The sequence below is a fragment of the Maylandia zebra genome, linkage group LG20 (assembly GCF_041146795.1).
Source record: "Maylandia zebra isolate NMK-2024a linkage group LG20, Mzebra_GT3a, whole genome shotgun sequence".
Lineage (NCBI taxonomy): Eukaryota > Metazoa > Chordata > Actinopteri > Cichliformes > Cichlidae > Maylandia > Maylandia zebra.
The window spans coordinates 23,658,415-23,678,597 of NC_135186.1; the positions used below are offsets into that span (position 1 = coordinate 23,658,415).

At 41.5% G+C, this 20,183-nt stretch overlaps 2 protein-coding genes across 6 annotated transcripts in view; one reads left to right on the forward strand and one right to left on the reverse strand.

Annotated features, from left to right (window-relative positions):
• LOC101485878 (poly(rC)-binding protein 4) overlaps positions 1–13,116 on the forward strand; it is a 37,073-nt gene extending 23,957 nt beyond the window's left edge. For all 3 annotated transcript variants that reach the window (XM_024806525.2, XM_024806526.2, XM_004546033.6), the window contains 8 exons: positions 1,738–1,866; positions 2,999–3,073; positions 4,887–4,958; positions 7,323–7,364; positions 7,458–7,533; positions 7,958–8,007; positions 10,656–10,825; positions 12,129–13,116. In XM_024806525.2, coding sequence (XP_024662293.1) covers positions 1,738–1,866; positions 2,999–3,073; positions 4,887–4,958; positions 7,323–7,364; positions 7,458–7,533; positions 7,958–8,007; positions 10,656–10,825; positions 12,129–12,474 — 960 coding nt within the window. In that variant the 3' untranslated portion in view covers positions 12,475–13,116. The remainder of the gene's footprint in view (positions 1–1,737; positions 1,867–2,998; positions 3,074–4,886; positions 4,959–7,322; positions 7,365–7,457; positions 7,534–7,957; positions 8,008–10,655; positions 10,826–12,128) is intronic.
• A 1,942-nt stretch (positions 13,117–15,058) lies between these two features.
• LOC101466595 (dedicator of cytokinesis protein 3) overlaps positions 15,059–20,183 on the reverse strand; it is a 53,263-nt gene continuing 48,138 nt past the window's right edge. For all 3 annotated transcript variants that reach the window (XM_012917856.3, XM_023154928.2, XM_012917855.4), the window contains exons 48-54: positions 19,956–20,091; positions 19,630–19,711; positions 19,306–19,421; positions 19,110–19,194; positions 18,900–19,022; positions 18,666–18,748; positions 15,059–17,990 (exon numbers count right to left, since the gene is read on the reverse strand). In XM_012917856.3, coding sequence (XP_012773310.1) covers positions 17,382–17,990; positions 18,666–18,748; positions 18,900–19,022; positions 19,110–19,194; positions 19,306–19,421; positions 19,630–19,711; positions 19,956–20,091 — 1,234 coding nt within the window. In that variant the 3' untranslated portion in view covers positions 15,059–17,381. The remainder of the gene's footprint in view (positions 17,991–18,665; positions 18,749–18,899; positions 19,023–19,109; positions 19,195–19,305; positions 19,422–19,629; positions 19,712–19,955; positions 20,092–20,183) is intronic.

Sequence of the window (20,183 nt, forward strand, 5' to 3'; positions counted from 1 at the left end):
TTGTTTCTGCTACTTTATCATTTTCTTAAATAAGGTGTAAAAATTTGTGGCGTTTACACAAATAATAAATTAGAATGGTTGTTACACTTACCAGCTGTTGCAGTTCACACAATAAACTTATTTTCTTTATTTTTGTATGCAGATCAATTTTAAATAACACAGTGTGGCTATCATCTTGGAAAAGTAATGTATTTCTCAATCTGACATATAATTGAGTAAAACATATCAAAATGTTTCTCTTTCATGCATATTAATGTGTTGTGTATAAGCCACATGATGTAAAAATTCAGGCATACCATGCATATGATATTATGCCTGCAGTAATATCATATGCATGGTATATGTTGAAGTTATAAATAATTCAGTGTGGTAAAGAAATTGTTATTTGCTGGACACTAGTTTTTATGAAAAGTTTACAACTTCAGACAAATTATTGTAGTTGATTATTTTCAGTTACAGTTTTCATACATGTATTCATAAAAGGTATGTTCAGGTATTACAAACCTTAAAAAAAATCTGAATCCTCAAAAAAAAACTGTTTTGTTTTGTTTTTTACATAAAATCTAAAAAAAAGCATTAAATATGTAGCATTTCTAAACTGTTATCAGAGGAATTGCAAATGTTTTTCATCTTGATTTGGAGGGTAAATGCATTCATATGTCAAATAAACAGCAATTTATATTCAGTTATTACAACTAACACCTGTGTTAACTTCACTGTGAGGATCAATTTGATATCATAAACACCAACTCAGAGAAAATGATATTAGTTACTGAAAACATGAACCCCGTTTTGCCATTTGAATGTAGCCGAGCCAATTAGTTTTATTTGTATTCGATCATAAAACATAATATTAGAGATATGAAATGTTCACCTTAAAATGTTCTGTGAAAACGAAGGAAGTCACCGAAGTGACATTTTTTCTGTAGTTTAATAGCAATGTATCTGATAGCTCTTGGTGCGTTTCACCTAAAAACACAAGTGAACACTGTTAATATGAACTATTTACTTTTCGGGTTGTGAAGTTTGTCCATAAGTGCAGAAAATTGATGAAACAGTCAAGCCCAGATATATTTACTTAACACGACATAGGCCGTGACTCAGCAGTGACAACAGGAAAAACTCCTGACTGCATTCAGGCCCAGTTGAAACGTTAGGATTAAACGTATCAGATCCATTGCCAGAGACATCTGACTCCTTAACTGTAGCTCTGTACCAATCTACAAATAGAATGTCGCTCATTTTAGCTTAACCTTCCCCAGTAATGGCATCCAGGTGATTTTCTGCGGTTAGATGGATTCCGCTGTCTTGTTCATCTCCTAAACTTGTTTCTGTTGTTTTGTTTGGTTGCCACAGGACCCATCAGTTACAAAGACAATGGTGATTTGTGTGTTTCAACGATCGCCTCCAGAAATGGGTCGATATCAGCAAGTGTAGATAAAGCTTAAAAAGTTTTAACTCAACCGGCACTCTTTGCCGTCAGGCATGCTGTATTAGTGATACATCAGCTACAATTAGGAGTGTGGCATCTTGTAATTGTAGAAGTGGATGTTTTTTTGTCGCAATTTGACGTTTAGCACGTCACAGTGCAGCTGGTTTTCAGTAGGGGTGGAAAAATATAATGTCAGCAAATCCAGCTCAGAGGGGGACAAAAAGAAGCTGTGGCAGTGTAATCGCAACTCACCTTATCTTTAGGATCAAGCTATGTTTTTTTTCTAAAAACCCTATCATTTGCAGAGCACCGGAGCTCAGATACAGGTAGCAGGGGATTTGCTACCCAACTCAACTGAGCGAGGTGTGACGATATCTGGGAATCAGGACTCGGTAATCCAGTGTGTCAAGCTCATCTGCACAGTAATCCTGGAGGTAGGAAGTATACCATTCCTCTCCTTCCTCCATGCACCAACACATTGCTGATATTTTGTCATTGCGCTGCTCCTGCAGCTCACATGCATGCTTTTATTTCATCAGCATGCTGTCTGTTATTGTCTGTTTCACTGGAGCAGAAATGAATGCCTTTTTAAGCAGGGTAAATCCTTAAATGCAGCACAGAAAATGCTCAGTTTCTCTATTGTTTGAACCTTCTGTAATTCGCCTTGCAAGACATTGGATAAAGTCGAAAGGTGCCTGTCTCAGGTCAGAGGACAGCGTTCTCGCAGAGGGCACTAGTCAGCTAACAGAAAACTAACAGGCCTGCAGCAAAATCTGTCCACCTTTAGACAACAGCTCTCTTGAGAAAACCGAGGAGGAGATGAGAGGAAAACAACCCCAAGCACAGTTTCACCCTGTGTGTTCATGGGAGTGCACAAGTCCTTTTTGTTTTAGCATCGCAGCTGGACCTGACTGACTAATTGCTAGTTTGATCCAGTTTTCCAGGGCTTTCTTCAAAGGCTTGCGAGTTTCATTAGGATTCTGTACCAGTGGCGCCTTGCTTTTGGCTCAAAGATTTAAATTATGCAAAGTTATACAAAAAAAAAAATTGCTGTGACTGCTCTACATTTTCAACCCCAAAACAGTATTGCCAACACTGCAGTTACTTGATAAGATATACAGTGTCATGTTCAGTGCATAATCTCCTTTTCTTTTTAGTGTTTGAAGAATTTTATCTTCAAATGTCAGTGGATGGTTGATTTATCCAGAGGGCGAACCTTAGCAAAGCCTTGAGCTCTGACACACACTAAAGCTCAAAGCTATTATCCACAAAAAGTGCTCACTAGACTACTTCATTTATTCAATGAATGACTAATATTATCAAAAGAAAAATAAGGCTGGGAATAATGTCACTGTCATTAGCAGTTTAGCTCATCATTAACTGTTATTGTGTTTTAATGTTGCAGGGAGTTTAACACCATTTGCACTTCATTTTTCAGGCTTCGGCGCCATCGCTGATTTTATTTCAGACTAGCTGTGTAAAGCTTATCCACGTCTAAAAGATTTATTCATGGTAAAAAGCTTATCTTGCTTTCTCTGACCTCATGGCCTATTTTTGACTCCTTAGTCTCCCCCAAAGGGTGCAACCATCCCCTATCGACCAAGCCCCTCACCAGCTGCTCTCCTCATTGCAGGAAACCAGGTGAGAAAATAAGATTTTACCTCACGCACTGATTAACTTATCTGTGATAGAGTAGCACAGTGATTCTCAAAAGATGGGGTGAATCCACCTTTACAGATATAGTGGGTTTACTGGGGGTTACACCAGGAGTTGAATTAGCAAAAAGTTAATCAATTTGTTTCTATGGGAACAGAAAACACATTTTCATGACTAGCAAGGTTGTCACAATGCAGGGTAGCAAGATTCAGTGCGACAGATCCTTTTATCCTCTCAGTTTAACATGCTAAAATGTCCAATTTAGTCTAAAACACTCGTGATATTTGAGGGGGAGGAACTGAGGGTCTAGAAGTACTAGACCAGAATAAAATGTGACCTGATGGTGAGAAACCAGGCACAGTCTTCCATGATTCCTCGTAAATGAAAGAATTGTTGTCAAGATATTTTGCTATGAGGGGGAAAATGTCATCACTGTGGTGCAAGAGGAAAATTCAAGTTACTAGGATGTGTGGAAAATGAACCAAAGTGGTGAACATCTGCTTTTATGACTGCTAATAAATACAATTTTTAAATAAAGAATAGATAATTGGGGAAACACCCTTCAACCATATTATGAGTGTTGACGTTACATAGTTTATCCACCAGAGGCGACTCTGCAAGTTTGAAGCACCGCAAACAACCAGCAGCCCAGGCGAGTAAATAAATACTCACAACACAAACCGATTTCCCTAACATTTGTTAGGGAAATCGGTTTGTGTTGGATAAAAATATCATATTTATAAATCACCAGGTATCGCTATCGGTCTTGAAATTCCTATATCGGTAACCCTCATTAACCCTACCACAAAGGGAAACGCTCTTTTTTTGGCACCTAGATGCTGGCTTTGTTTGTTAATCTTAAAGGCTGCCACTCTCTCTGTGCCATTATAGTCTAAGAACAGCTGAATTAGCATTCGAGTCTGCGTTGCATTGAAATATATGATTGTTTAAAGCATAATGGTTATTGGAAAGTGTGTGGAGGAGGTGTTTCCATTCACTGCATTGTTCTTCACTTGGACGTCTTGGATCTCAGACAACCTTGGACGCTAACCCGGGTGTTGAAACAAGACTCATGCAGAGGGTCCTCAGTGGGGGATCAGTTCTTTTATGTGTGTGCATGAGGGTGGGATTGAGAAGTACTGTATATATGCTGCTGTTTGAGAAGGGACAGATATCTACCCTCCCATGGAGCGAGTCACAAGATTAGCAAGTGAGACTGGAGACCTGCCGTCTCCTCTGGCTACAGCAGCCAGATATTCTGCATAGCTGTCAGCAGTTCCTACACAGTTTGTGCAGCCACAGACTACGGTCAATTTATGGAATGGCTTTGTGTTTTTGATATTCTTCATAATAGGCTATCAAATTAAACCCGGGGCGTGATCCTGGTCGCTCGGAGATATCTTTAATGAAGGCAGTACGGTGATAAGGGATGTTTGTATAATTTGTCAGAGGAGAAAATGAAGTGGAATGGGAAAGGGTCTGTGGATGAGTCATAGCCTATAAGCCTGTTAGGTGTGGCAAGGTGTCAGAAATGGAGCCTTGAGAGCCCATCTCAGGCCTAATTCTATAGCTAAAGCCAAAGGCAAAAAAAGAAATGTGTTGTTTTTTTTTTCCTACTCATTATTTTTGCATCATATTTACCAGTAAAGGTTTCAGCTGGTGAGCACAGACACCCACGAGTCATCACTGTCAATTCAAAAACAATGGCAGAACTTGCAAAACATGAAATATTTGGGTAATAAGCTCCAGGACATATTTTTATTTTTTGCTCGTCTCCTTTTCTCTTGTGTTTTTGTAGGTGTTTGAGGCATCAGAATTTGCACCCCACCCTCTGTACTCAGTCGCACAGGGTGGCCTGGACCTCCAGCAGGTAACTGGGCAATAATACAAACAGAAAAAAAAATCTCTCCAGGATTCAAACGCTGGTCTTGGATTCCAATGTGGAGCGCACAAATTAGTGTCAGGGCTGCGATGGTTTGCGTGGTGAGTGAGCAGAGGGGTTGTGTGGTATGCCCAGAGTTACACACTCCATCATATGGCATGAGGTATTAAAAACAACAGCTGAGTGTAAGCTGCAGCTATTGTTCTGGCCTGTCATAAGAGCTATAACCCCTCCTGAAACACGATACCATCACACTCAGCACCACCACCACCTCCACCACAGCTCTGCCATCTCTCTGCTCCAGAAACATTGCGGCTTTAGGAATATTCTTCCCATGACAGCAGTAGCAGATACTGTCATGCCAGAAAGGAAACAATAACCTTTGACAAAAAAGCCCTAGACTTAAACAAAATCTAACTGTGGCTCATGAAATATAAAGAGTTCCCAATTGAAATGACTTGTGCTCTAGCTGGTAGGATTATTGCAGTGAATTTGTGGTTTGTGTATGCTTTCCTATATAAATAGAGCCTCCAATGTATTGATGCATTGTAAAGATGAGCTCGCCTCTCCAGTTTATGACCTTATAGGATGAACTGGTAATAGCAGCCAGACCGCTGGCGTCAGGCAGAATCGAGTTAGCTAAGTGCTGTCTGGTCGAGCTGTAACTATACTGAGGGAGGGCTGCACAGCACCCCATAGATAGATGGATGGATAGATGGATGAAAATGGGAAGAAGAAAGCTTTACACTAATATTAATGATCATATGCTATTATTTCAGTTTGTTAGGGTTAGAATGAGACAGCAAGTACAATGACTTTTACATTTAGTATTGTTAGGATTTCACAAAAAATATTTCTATAAGAAATACTTGGGTTTAGCTAATTGTCTAAAGGATCACTTCACACAAATCAAGTAAAAAAATAATTTTAATTTTGACTTTCAGTGGTTATCTTCCATATATGTTTTCTTGCCCTGGTTTTAAGACATTTCAGGTTTCGGGTGCCTGTTATCAGACTGCTGCAATGTAGAGAAAAGGAATCTTTGTGCAGTTTAAAGCAGTTAAACCGTTGCCTTTAACCCTAATCTTCTATTTGAGGTCCCAGAGCTCGAAAACACACTTAATTTTAAAAGCTTTTCTGACATGTCTCAGTAGTGTTGCTAAAAAAAATAAAATAATAATGCCGTACTTCTGTTTCTCAGAGAGCCCCGCTGTAAAATCTAGTTATAATGCAGATTTCGTTTAAAACTTTATTGGAGTTGACATGAGTGTTTACGACGTAATCTTTCCTCAAAATTAAACTACTCTGTTTAAATTTCCTGTTATATGCAATCGCTAGTTCATGAGACTTTGCTGGAGGTTTGCCAGCACGTCGGGATACTGTCGTTTTTTTGTCTGTAAATGGCTTTTTGGCAACCAAAGTAGATTACATTTTAGATTGCATTTGTTTAGAAATGTCCTCTCATAATGAGTAAAACATTCATTCGTATTCCTTTTTTGTTTATAATAATGCCCACTGGTCATTTTGTCCCTTTCACAAAATGTGCAAGCCAAGTTTGTGGCAATGAGAAGGTTCCACTTCAGTATTTTTGCTTCATATACATTCAAAAGAGAGGGTGGAAAACTAGTTTTATTAGGAGAGCAGTGGAGGCCAAACAATGAAGAGGTAAAGGCAATCTCAGCTAGGTCCAAGGCTTTAGAAGTCTTGTATTTTTTAACTCTGTGTCAGTTTCTCACAATAGTCAACCACAATTTTTAATATAAATGTTTAAAACTGATGAAGTAGTCCTTATGTAATCCTGTGGACTACCAAGAGTAAAGGTACACTGCCCATATAGATATGTCCTGATGAATGTTTTATAAGTCATCTTAATGCACTGAGCACCACAAGTCAAATTCTGACGTCTCAGGAGTAGATATTTCTAAACGTGGGCAAACAAAACAAAAATCAGAAAGTCCCCAAAGGAAAGCACTGCACTGTCATCCACCAAGGTCAGTGGCTGGTATCCTACATTTAATGGCTTCTTTGTGTGTTCATTCTTCACCATCTTTCAGGATCTTTGGCCGAGCATTTTTATGTGATTTCCTTGACAAACAGACAAATTATATTGCTCATGATGGATGCAGAGTGTTTGCATTGCTTGAATCAATACAAGTGAATTTAGTTTTTATTTATTTATTTATTTTTGGTAAAAGTGCGATCAGTTGGTTCTCTTATTATCATTTAATTTTACTTATCAGAAAAAGGCACGCATTGACAGCGAAGCACTTCCATTAAGCGGCTGCAGATTTATTGCTTGTGTGCGACGTTTTTATTGCTGTAATTTACCTAATGTACGATGCTCTTTTTCAGGCCTACACTTTGCAAAACCAATATGGCATTCCACACTCAGAGGTATGACCATTTGATGGATGTGTTAAAATTTTAATATTACATGAATGGTTTGTGGTTTTGTGTACAATCAAGTTCTTCCTCTTTGTTTTAAAGCTGGCCAAGCTACATCAGCTCTCAGTGCAGCAAGGCCTGAGTCCTATTGCCCAGCCTGCTTCAGCTGTCATACCCGGTGTGTATTGCAGGCATTTTAATCATTGCTTTCTTAATTTCAGATTGCTAACCTGTGTTTAGACATCAGAAATAAATGCCAGCTGTTTTTATCTGCGTTGATTGTGAGCTTTTGTCAGTCAGAAGCGAGGAGAGGGGGGGCTTTGTAGCTTTCTTATATCTCCTAGTGTGAGAGAGAAACTATTAAGTGAAACGATACGTTGTGCGCAGTCAGAGAACTAGGGGAAAGAAAAGAATGAGTGCTGTGTTAAACATCAGCCCATTAAAATGGAAATTAAATGCTTTACTATATCTGGCAGTTTGCAGCTGAAAGGGTTTCTTCTCTATCTCAATGGTGTTTTTGTATGGCTCTGCTAACTAAAAGAGCCGAATGATATTTCAATTCAGTTGTATTCAGTTGATGCGTGTATTTTCTCTCTTATCAGGCATGGACTCAAACTCTCAGACGTCTCAGGAGCTGCTTATTCCCAATGATGTAAGGAAAAGCAAGTCGATCTTTGTGTTTTTGTTCTTTATGCTGTTTATATTGTCCCATTTGAGCGACAGCAAAAACAACAGGAAGCCGACGCTCAGCTCACATGTACGCAGCACCGAAGCAGGTGACTGGCTGCGACTGCAAAGACATCTGGCGTGACTTCAAAAGAGACGAGAGACATGCTTACGACTTACTAATTATCCGCGTTATTTTAACCTCGGACTAACCCAAGGTTAAAGGGATTTTGAGCTGATATGGATCCTTTCGCATTATTGTCTGGGCTGCAGTTGCAATGTCTTAGAGGGACTCCCGTGAGTGTTCAGTAAATCCTCTCATGTTCCCTGACCTACTTAGAAGCTGTCTGCTGTCAAAACAGCCAATAAGGAAACAGACAAAGATCCTTTCCCTCTCCACTTAGCCTCCACCAGGGTTTGATGAAATGCCTCTCCAATCTGAGAGATGAAAATGCAAGACACACATTTATCTTTAAATTCACTATTAGTTTGGTCATTTTGGTCAGATGGCCTGCTCTGGGATATTTGTGTGCGCGTGTGTGTGTGTGTGTGTGTGTGTGTGTGTGTGTGTGTGTGTGTGTAGGTAGGTGGGTGGGTGGGGTGGGGTTGAAAGTTGAAATTGTAATGAGGTCATTTATAATTGAACATTTAATTATCCTGAAGCATGATTATTCACAATAATGAAATGTTGCTCTGAAAATTCAACCATAAGGCTGGAGTTTAAATTTCTTTTAAAAAAAAAAGGTGCTGATGAAGTGACTGAAGCAGGAATAAAACAGTCTTTGGACCATAGAGTAATAAAAGCTACTGAGTATCTAACCACATGGCGGTGTCGAAATACTCCTCTAGGTGTGTGTTTTGGCAATAAAAAAGGGAATAAAAATAACTTTAACTCTGCTGTCTTTGTTGAAAACAAGAAAAAAGGAAGAACTGGACTGGTTACTCAAGGGTTCGCTTAACTGTATAGGATAAAGCCACATCCCTGAAACAACATTTCTAAAATGCCTGAAGGCATTTCTTCCCCCATGTAAACCCCCCGCATGGCGAGCAGCACAACGCATCAGAGGTATGAGGGAGTCCAGTGCTATACGTGACAGGGACAGCTGTAAGCTCCAACCATTGTTCCAGAAGAGAGGACTTACAGCTATGACTGAGCCTCTTCAGCCCAGGCCGGCCACACTCCGGCCTCACAATCCTGCTCTGTGCTCGCACACTGAAAGCCGAAGGAGAGTTGCACGCACACACAGATGTATTCAGAAACTGCTTACACCCAGTCAGCAGTATACAGTAGTTCTGCGGTGGAAGGAAGATTTAGCCAGAAGAAAAATGGCTGCACCTTTGCCATCCCATCCCTCTTCTTGTGTCCTTTCAAACGACTGCCTCAGCAGTAAACCAACAAAATATAGGCCACTTACAAGTGAGGACGACAAGCATTGTATTAAAATAACAGCTTTTTAAAAAGCCCAAAAGTTTAATTATCCGATTTTTTTTTTTTGTTCTTTTTTCCCAGTTTGTTCACACAAAGATGTGTGTGGGCAAGCTGGTGTAAAAGGCCCATGATTTTTAGTCTCAGTGGGGTAGAGATGTAATCTGTGATTTGAGCTCTGTAGGGAGCATTGTTTCTAGAGTTGCTCTCTAGGCTGGCCACTCTCTGTGTATCTCTCCCCTTCTAAATAAACTGCGGAGCCAATAATAGCCAGGCAGAGCAACCAGGTCGCTGTGTGACAGATCAGACATTGTGGAACAGGCTGCTTACTTCTCAGGAAAGGAATGTAAAATGGAGGGAGGACATTGTGTTAGTGTGTGTGTGTGCGCGCGTGTGTGTTGTGTACTTCTGCCTATACGTCAGCCACTGTTAAACTTCCTGCACACTCACTTACTACAAGTACTTCATCACTGTCTGGCCCACTCGCAATATATTTGGCAGCATAACCCTGTCGCCTGAGCCTTGACACCCTGCACTTGAGCTGTTGCCCCGAGCTTTGGCTCTGCTGAATATTGTCACTAATGGCCAAGGGTGCAGGTAATGAAAGCAAAACAAAAGTGATAATGTATTTTGGAATGCAATAAAACTCGTGTCATTGTCTAATCTGCTCTCAGCAGAGAGAACACTCAAGCCAATGGGACTGTATATTATATATTTGAGTTATTTTCCCATTATGTTTTCCATTAGTGCAGAGATGCATCTAGCTGGCGTGTGTTTGGGAAGTGATTTGTTTGGGAAGTCATCACCACTCTGAGGAATCAATAACCTTTTAGCCACTCAGATTAATGAGAGGCAAATGTGCCTTCTCTCGTCTCTTTTACCGGTGCGCACACAGTAGCAATTAAGGGAGACCCGCCAGAGGGGGGGAGGAGGTTTGACATGCATGATCCAGTGAAGACAAACAATGTAATTGCAATATTTGAAGTGGGCTGCATTAAGTCAGCTCAACAGCAGTGCAGTTTTCATAGTGTTCCCTCTCCTTTGCCCCCTTTGTCAGAATCACTTTGATCAGCACAACAGAGCCGACAGTGGGAAAACGCTGCGTTCAGTCAAATGATTTATTAAACCCCCCAGATTCTGTATATCTACGTAGTAATTAATTTTTCCATCAAACTGACCTGATCTGTCTCAACTCTGTCCTCCCGCAGCTGATTGGCTCAATCATTGGTCGTCAGGGCACTAAGATCAACGAGATCAGGCAGGTGTCAGGAGCTCAGATTAAAATCGGGAGCCAGCTGGACGGGACAAGCGATCGCCATGTCACTATCACAGGAACACCAGTGAGCATCAACCTGGCCCAGTACCTCATTACCTCCTGGTAAGGCCCAGTGACACACACAGCCATCTAATGAATCATTGCAAGCACAGGCCTGACAGAAAAGCACCGACTTAAAAGGGTCAAAGGCTGTGCTATAAGTGGTAATGAGGTGCTGCTGGTATGAAGAATGAGTAAGAGCAGGTCTGTGTTGTGTGCTGGATAGTAATGTCTTGTTGGAATTCAGGCATTGCTATGCTCTGACATGTTTTTTTTAAATTAGCTTTTCTTCTATATAAGACCATAAGGAAGGAAATTAATCTGCATTAAATGTAGTTATCAGTTCTTGCTTTTAACAATTCAAAAAAAAAAAAGAGGAAAAAATACAAAAACATTCCCACTTTAATTCTTGTAACTGATTCAGATCAGCTTTGCCTCATTATTTTTTGGTGTTCCTCAAACCGCATTTCTTTCTGTGTAAAACATATGCTAGCAGTGACAAAAAGGTGTCAACAATGATAAAAAAAAAAAGTTTATATACAGTATGTACTCGATTGCACCTGATAACCAACTACAATACATAGAGGGAGTCAAATGACAGGTAGCCAGGAGATTTTTCTGGATACCAGTAACGGGGGCAAAAGATATTCCAGCAAAGTTGAACAAGTGTTGAAGAAAATTTGGGCCATATACTGGTGATCGTACTCACTTATGTTTGTCACGTCATAAACAAATACTATATTGAGGGTGAGATATTAAAGAATACTGCTAACAGCTACTGCAGCAATAAAGTGGATCACAGTGAAGTCGCTCAAACCTGTAAAACAACTAGTTCAAAAAGTTATGGGAGACAAATCAAATGGAACAAATGATACACTCCCTGACAAAGATTTTTTTTATCAAATGGTGGAGGCCGCCTTATAGACTTGCAATATTAACATCTTCATTCATCCATTTCCTTCCACTTCATGGTCACAGGAGCTTGGAGCCTTCCCCAGCTGACATAGGGCAAGAGGCAGGGTTTTAAGAGGGCAGTGGGTATTTCCAACACTTGGTTTTCATGCCCTCTGATTCTTCTTATTTTCACATTTGCGTTCTTTAACCTCTAACGGACGCTGACTTAAAAGGCATCACTTCCAGTAAATCTGTTATAATGTAACGTAGTTCCCTCTGGAGCCACAAAAAGCTTTTCTTTTTTTTCCACACATGCATTAATGCTCTCCAAGACCTGCAAACAAACTACAATAAGTAACTTTGGTGGAGTTCCCCTTTAATGATTTTCCAGAAACTTCCCCCAGTGTTGCAGCAACAGAATAATCCTCTAATCTTCACGACTCTCTTTTCTTTTCTTTTTTTCCTATCATAGTTTAGAGACAGCCAAATCTACAGCCCAGGCAGCCAGCATGGGAAGTCCAGTTGACCTCAACATGGCCTTCACCCAGCCAGCCTCCCCAGCTGCTTCTCCTGCACCCACCCTGGCTGCCGTGAGCACCCTGACCCCAGCTCATGTTCTGGGAGCTCCGTACGGTGCCATGCCCCTCTCCGGGCTGCTGGGGGTGAAGTCCGTCCCCTTTCTGACTTTGTCCAGCCCGGCCCCAGCCGTAGCCGTCACTGCAGCACCCTCCCACACCACTCTGGCTGCCTACACAGCCAAAATCTCTTCAGCCAACTGCATCAAAAAGCCAGAGAGACAGAAGTTCGCTCCCTACTGATGAAGCCTCTGAGCTCCGTGCGCAGAGTCAGATGAAGGACAGCTGCAGTGTTCTTTCACAAACCCCTGATGTAGCCATATCCGCTGGCAGAGATGCTCTTGCCTTTTATTCTATGACACACCAACAGAGACGAGACCAATGGAGATGTGGATAAAGCTATTAAAAGTTATTTACGACTATAGATAATTTGTGAGTTACCCATGAATTGATGGACAGCTTTCATTGTCACCTCATCACTGTTATTGATCACAAAAAAACAATAAAAAAAAAAAAGGGCTGAGGTCTCACCTGAGACACACATGTTTACCAGTGTTTACATGTGTGTCTCAAGTTAGAGATCAGCTAAGTATTTATCCTCAATAAATTTGTAAATTATACTCAGATGACAGATGCTCTACTGTATGATGCTTTTATACAATGTCTACGTTTGCCTCTTGAAGTTTTTAAGAAAATTTGTAAATGTCTGGGGGGTGTTTTGTTTTTGTTTTTTTGTTTTTTTTTTAATAATCTGTGCTATATTACTGTACTTTACGTTGTTCAGTGTTATGTCTTTTTTGTTGGAATTTATTTTGAATGTGCAACTTGGTTAATCTTTATTTATTAGTATTGTTTCACTTATTAAAAGTCTTTGGTTCCTGTTAATGGTGGCTTTATCTATTTCCTTCACAGGCATTCAAAGAGCAATGATGCAGCTTTGCAGAAACTCATTTTCAGGAGGAAACAGTACACACACACACACACACACACACACACACACACACACAAAAACAAGACAACGCCACATTTAGGTTTTCTCTCAAATAACAACAAGATGGGAGGTTCTCATTTTAGCTGCAAGAACTGATGAGAGATTCGTTTCACACTATTGTGCTCATGTGCCCCAAAACAATAACTGCAGAATGAGACGGTGCAACCTCAGAGGAGAAAAGAGCTCTGCTGGCATGATGGGCAATGTGCTCACATGTAAGTGTGCATGTATAAAAGCGCACAATCGCATGGCGTTCTGTGCAGAGAAAATGCGCTCTGTAAGTCCCTTGAGACAAAGTGTAGAGAGACTGTAAGGCAGAGGGGTTTGTGTGGGGGGAAAAAGGGGCACTAACATGGCTAGGAGCTAGAAAAGATCTGAGGATTCACAGCGATGCTGTGGAAAAAAAAATCTGTATCTGCATCAGCATGCACCACAGCATCATCATCCTCAGGAGAGGCAGCTACAATCCTTTCATCCTAACTATTTCTGTTTTGGGTTTTTTTCTGTCACTGCATCATGGATATGCGAGACACTATGAATGCGCAGTTCTCACTGTTACCAAACGCATTCACTTTTCAGAGGCAAACAAAAAAAGAGCCAGTGCCTCAGTTTCATAGACTTTCTGCTGAAGTCCAGCAAACAGTGAAGCTAAATTATGACACAAAGAAAACTTGATCTTTGAGGTCCTTGAATTTCTCTTCTGTCTCTATGGTAACATCATTTGTGAGTTTATATATTATTCTTTCTAGGACCTCCTAAAATCCAAGTACATGCCAAGATATAATGCTTGTAAAATCACCTTCAAATGACAAATCAGAGCACCTTTTTCAGCAGTAACTCAAAAAAACAATTTTCTGTATGATCAGTCTCTGACATGATTGTAGAGGAATTTTGGGCCACTCTTCTTTGCTTCAGTTCAATGGGGTTTGCAGGCATTCGTGTAGGCACAGCTCTCTTAAGGGCCCACCACCTCATTTCAGGCAGGTTGACTTTGACCATTACAACACTTTCTTTTCTTTTCCAGCTGTTCTGTTTGTTCTTGTACTTGAAATCTTTGTCCTCTTACATGACCCAGTATTGGGTTTTAGCTGCCTGACAGATGACCCACCATTTGACTCCAAAATACTTTAAGTACGGAGGAGTTTGTGGTCAGCGCAACAACAGCAAGGTGTCCAGCTCCTGTTCTAAGCCCAGAAGATCATCACTTCACCACCATGCTGGACAGCTTGTATGAGGTGTTTGTGTTGATGTGCAGTATTTGTTTTTCACCAAATATGGTGCTGTCCCTTGTGGTCAAACACGTCAACTTTAGCCTCTGACTGCAGTCTATTTCTAACTAACCCATTCCCTTTGACCCTTAGTATACTATAAAAACCTATCATGTGATTATGTTACAGTTTTATAGCATTTATAGTCTGAAACAGATCAAAGTCCATAGTATTTAAAGGTTTGCCAATAGCTTACTGTGAAATATGCTTTCTTTACACGAACAGATAAACTCCACTGATATTCCAGCTCCATTACCACACACCAGATACGTTGCATTAGAATATCAAAGCATGAAGTTTGAGCTGGTGACAGCTGGGACCCTAGCTGTCACTTAGCTGTCACATTTTCTTTTTTCTTCTTCTTCTTTCAGTTGTGGTGGACTCGGGGGATGTGTGGCATGCCGTTATCTATGCACAGACACTCGCAAAACTGAAAATAGCACAAATATCTGCATTCTTACCACTGTAGCGCTCAGCCTCAGTAATTCAGTGACAAACAGCACCCTCCACTGTCGACTCAATATTCTGCGTGACCCTTCACGGTACAGAAAAAGGTAGCGAGGAAGAGTTAGAGCTGATAAAAGATTGTCTTTAATGTTTGGCATTGTTAATGAATTCCATACCACAGCAGTTATGGGAGTAGGAAAACCACTTTTACAACCAAACACTGTTTGATCATGCTAACACCATATGTACAGGAAAGCACATTGAAAAGTGTATAAAGTATTTATATGAGAGGACTCAAGTCAAGAACGGTGGAGACGGCCACAGTCTAATGGATTCGTCCTTTTCCAAACACTGATTATAGATATTTATCAATTACATTGATCTCTGGAGTACATGTATATACACAAAACAACAATAAACCTTTTGGGGGTTTCTGCAATAATTCTCAAAAATATTTCACAATACTGCTGTATGTACAATAACAGAATTTACATTGAAAAATTCTATTGTACCTATATTTTGAGTATCACTTCAGTCACCAGTTATCCTCAACGCCATCAAGCTCACAAGAGATACTCACGTGCCGTTACAGATCTAATGACCTCATGTTCAACTCCATACAAAGTACAGCAGCCTATTCAGTGCCTTCTGTCTCGGTACGGTTTCTGAAATATGTTCACACAACTGATGATCTCACATACAAAAATAGATGTTGTCTAGTCAGCTGACAACTTGATGTACAGTAACACAAAGCATCCACCTGCAAAAAACAACCAGGAAAACAAGTAATTGTTAAAATATTAGCTATATCCTTCCAACCCCCACGGGACGATAAAGAGCGCTGTTCCTTCTGCCCCACAGTAAAAGTAAACCTTTCTGCCAGTCCGGGCTTCAGCATTCTTGTGTAACATGTCATCAGTTTTGAAACAACAGAAGGTAATTGAGAAAGAGCCGCAGGCAGAATAAGAAATATTAGCGCTACAAACCAAACAACAATCTGAAACCAAAGCGGGACAAAACCATACAAAAACATCACTAGGTAGATATCTTCTTTTTTTCTATTTTTTTTTCCTTCAGGGAGTTTACAGTGAAGAAAGTGAAAAGGAGAATGGCTGTTACTACATGAGCTCCCCACAGTCCGGATGAGAGGTCAAACTGCATTTGAGTGCACTTAAGGCAGGTAGGCGATTCCAATGCTGTCTGTGTGGGCTCCTCGACCGGTCACTGAGCAGTTGGGGCGGATGGGTGGGGGGCGTGTGGGCTCGACAGTGTCGTCAGGCGCAACAAAAATTGCCACTGCAGCTGTCCAGGTTCAGCCCTCACTGCTCAACATGGTCTGACAACCATACACAGAGAAGGAAAATGACGGCGAGAGAGTGGTGTTGGTGTTAGTTTGGAGTCCAGCAGGTGTGAAGTGGACAGTTCTTCATTCTCCGTGAACATGAAAGCTGACAGGTGTGGGGCCTGTCTGTCAACTGTCCTCAGTTTGCCTTCAGACTCCCAAACACCTTCATTCCTCTCGAGATATCTTTGTCACACAGAAGAAACAAATAGAGACGTCTTCAACAAAGACTCAACTTAAAGCACTTAAACATTAGCCAGGATTGCAGCTGGTGCAATACAAGTAGGAACATCTCATCTGAATACATTCACGTGGGTTTCCATACGCATGGTACGGATGGGAAATCATCAGTGACTTAAGTTCGTGTCCCTTGAGATGCTGGTCCAAGAGGAGAGCTGCAAGTACACCAGCGATTTGCGACAGCCCAGCAGCAACACGTATTACAGTGCGCATTTGATATGATTCACTATTAAGGAGCACTTAACAGTGTTTTGAAAAAACATAATGGACGTAAGCCTTTGAAAACACTATAATGTAGCAAATTTATCAAAATAAGAATTCATATATATGAAGCATTTAAAGCAGAGAAGTCACCTCGCTGTGACTAATAACCTTCTGTAGTTTCCTCGTGTTGTGAAATGACATGAAAAGCAAAATTAAGGGAGTTCACAGCTTATACTGCACCTGGGATCATGTTGGTTATGATCGTGGTCGTCATGTTTCACAAAACCGTTTTCATATTATTCTCAAGTGGAAAAAAAAACATGCTCACAGACGAGTTGTACAATTGTGTACAATCAATATCAATTTTTGAACAGAAGTTAATTGATCCCATTGTTCAAGAGATATTTTTCTTTTAATTCTAAGAGGCCACACGAAGCAGCGGCAGCGGTTGTGCCTCAAACCGTAGCTTCAACCGTCTTCGCTCCTTCGTTCCTTTCCTTCATGTGCACTGAAGTTAAACCGCAGAACATGACAATCGAGCATGCTCCATTGCGTCACATTAGACTTGTTCTACTACCGCTTCCTTTTACTCAGTGCAAATGAAGGGAAGAAGAAAAGGAGAAGAAAGCTCTAACGTAAACTGAGCTGGAGTTTCAGATCACTGTGTCTCCTCGTGCTCCTCGCTGATGCACTGCTCCCAGGCATGTTTGCCCTGGTCCTCTCTGTGGCCATGAGGGGAATGGAAGATCCTGCGGGGGAGCGGGATGGGTTGAGGTGGCAGGTCCTCCTCAGGAATGCAGCCCTCTCTCAAGTAGGGTTTGGGGGGAACAGCTGGAGGCTGAGGTCTGCGGTAAGGGATGTGATGAGGGCCATGAGTAGGGGCGTGGTGGTGAGTTGGTGGCCCATGTGAGTGGCTGTCCAGCCCTGGGTGGGCATGAGCGTGAGGGTGCGGGTGGTTGTGCGGGTGTGACGCAGGGCTGCGGTAGTGGAAAGGGCGAACCGGGTCCATGGAGTCGATTTCTCCTCCGCCGTAGTGGATGTGCATGTAGGGAGACGCCATGTACTCGTCAGGTGGGGACCACAGGTGACTTGGAAGAGGCTCCAAGGCATCGTTCCTGATGGGTCCAGGATCAGGATACTGACCCCCAAAGTTACTCTCACTCAGGGAGGAGACACCGCTGCTGGCGCTGCCTGATAGAGTGGAGTTACTGCCTCCCAAAGCAGACTGAGGACTGGTAGGAGAGCCAGGGATTGGGTGGAGAGGAGACTAGAGAAAGAGAAAGAGAAAGAGAGAGGATGTCATGGGTGTCTTTTTTTAAAGTAATGTTGTTTACATTTAACGTTTACATTTCGGCTTGATATCTCTTTTAACTTTTTCCCTCTTGGGTGCTTTTTAGAGCTGTTGTCAAATTTCATCTTAATGGGGAAAAGAGTAAAGATGATATCTAAAAGTGGATCGAGGATAGGAGAAACCTCAAATAATCAAAAGATCAAAATAAACAAAGTAAACATTTGCCAGTGTTGAAAGTCATGCGTCCTGAACAAAGCAGGTGTGGTAGCAGGGTGTGGTCTTTGGCTCAGATGCAGGGGAGGGGTGGAGTAGAAGGTTTAGAAGACCGTGCCAAGAGAGGCTGGCTGGAAACTGTCAGTCCTTATCTAATCATGTCTCTTCTACTTATGCAGTAGCGCACTGAGACTGAGGTGACTGCACAGAACTTGGTTTGGCAGCCAGAAATCTACAGCGGCTGGCGCCCTGAAAAAGCTCCGGCTCTGTCTGAAAAGACGGTGATAAAAGTGTGTAAATAATAAAGAAACCAAGCACACTAGTCACCATATCTGACAGTGTGTGCGTTAATGTCCCTAATGTGGCAGGGTTTTTGCTACAACAGGCAAATACAAAATTATAAATTCAAAGTGGATGATGTTTTTCTTAAGCTTGTACCTTTCGGAGGGAACGGACAGGCAGGGCAGGAGGAGGGTCGCTGTTCTGTTGGTGAAATGCATCACAGTGCATCAGGAAATGTCCTGTGAAGAGAAGTTCAAGTCAGGAAAAGGAATAAAAAAATAAAAGCCCACAAAGTCCAGATCATTATAGACAATGAGGAGTAGTACCCTAACCAAACAGATTCCCTGAAATCCTCGATAAGCATAACTGTGAAGTAAAATGAAACAGTACCTGGTGGGAAGGACCTGGGTGGGACAGGGGGCATTATTACCCCTCCGGTAGAAGCTGGCATGTAGGTCATCTGCTCCCTGTTCTCCCCATCCAGACTCCAGCTACTGGGAGTGTTGGGAAAGACTGAAAGGGAATACAAAAACTTTTTTTTTAAGACAGCACAAACATCTTATGCACCAAAATAGCTAGTTTGCTGCTCATATATGTTACCTTTCTCTGGTAGCGTCATATGAACATCAGTACAAGGCTTACAGGGGCTAACTTGCTGAAGTAAGGCACGCTGCATGTGGTTGTTCTGGAAAAAATAAAATGAAGCAAAAGAACAAAATGAATCAGAAACACAGAAACAGAACACATTTTTGTTTGTATATTCATTCAGCATTACGGGACTGCAGATTTCCCCCACCTGCCCATTCTCTGCCATGTTGTAGTACATGGAGTTGTTGGCTCTCTCGCGATGAGACGGCAACAGAATCATCACTTCTCGGTTGTGTTTGGCCTTATCGGGTAAGGATGGAGAGCCTGGACAAAAGAAAAGACGCGCAAGTAAACGATTTCTATTTGCAAATAAGTAAGAGACAAAGATGTTTGTTGTCATAAAAGTGCAGAATTTTGCAGCCTTGTTACTTTCTAGTGTTGCTTATTTATGTGAGCATCTTATTACAGGATGGTTAGTATGGGTAATATACAGTAGTAACTATCAGATGTGACTTTCTGCTTTGTTCCTCACCTCTGGCGCTTGAGGGGGCAGAGTTAATAATCTGGGAAGAGTTGGAGCGGATTGAGCTCAGGCTGGAGGACGAAGGGCTTGGCTGCAAAACAAAACTTTTATTTGTCTTTTGTGCTTTTGTACTCTGTAGAATAAACCAATGATTAATGCTGTGAAAAGAAAAGTTCATCAAAACAATAACAATTAAGTGAAAGAGTTAGATTATAGTTTACATCCTCAAAAGATCGGATCTCATGTGAGTTGCACTCTGTAAAGAACGCAAATTATTACAAGCTGAAGCACATTCCCACCAGTATTTGTTCGTTTTTACGTCATCCAACTCCTACCTGCATGTGTAATGCCTCCTCAGGGTGCTCCCCCATCAGGCCGTCGGTCATGATGACGAGGTTTCCTGCCTCACTCGACGTGTGAGAGGACAGGGAGGAGGACGAGTGTCGGATCGAGCCCTGCAGGTTTAGAGGACTGCAGGACAGACATAACGGTTGAGATCACTGAAACATTTATCTCTGTGTTTGTTTAATCATTTTGCATTTTTATGCCTCTTTTACAGCCTG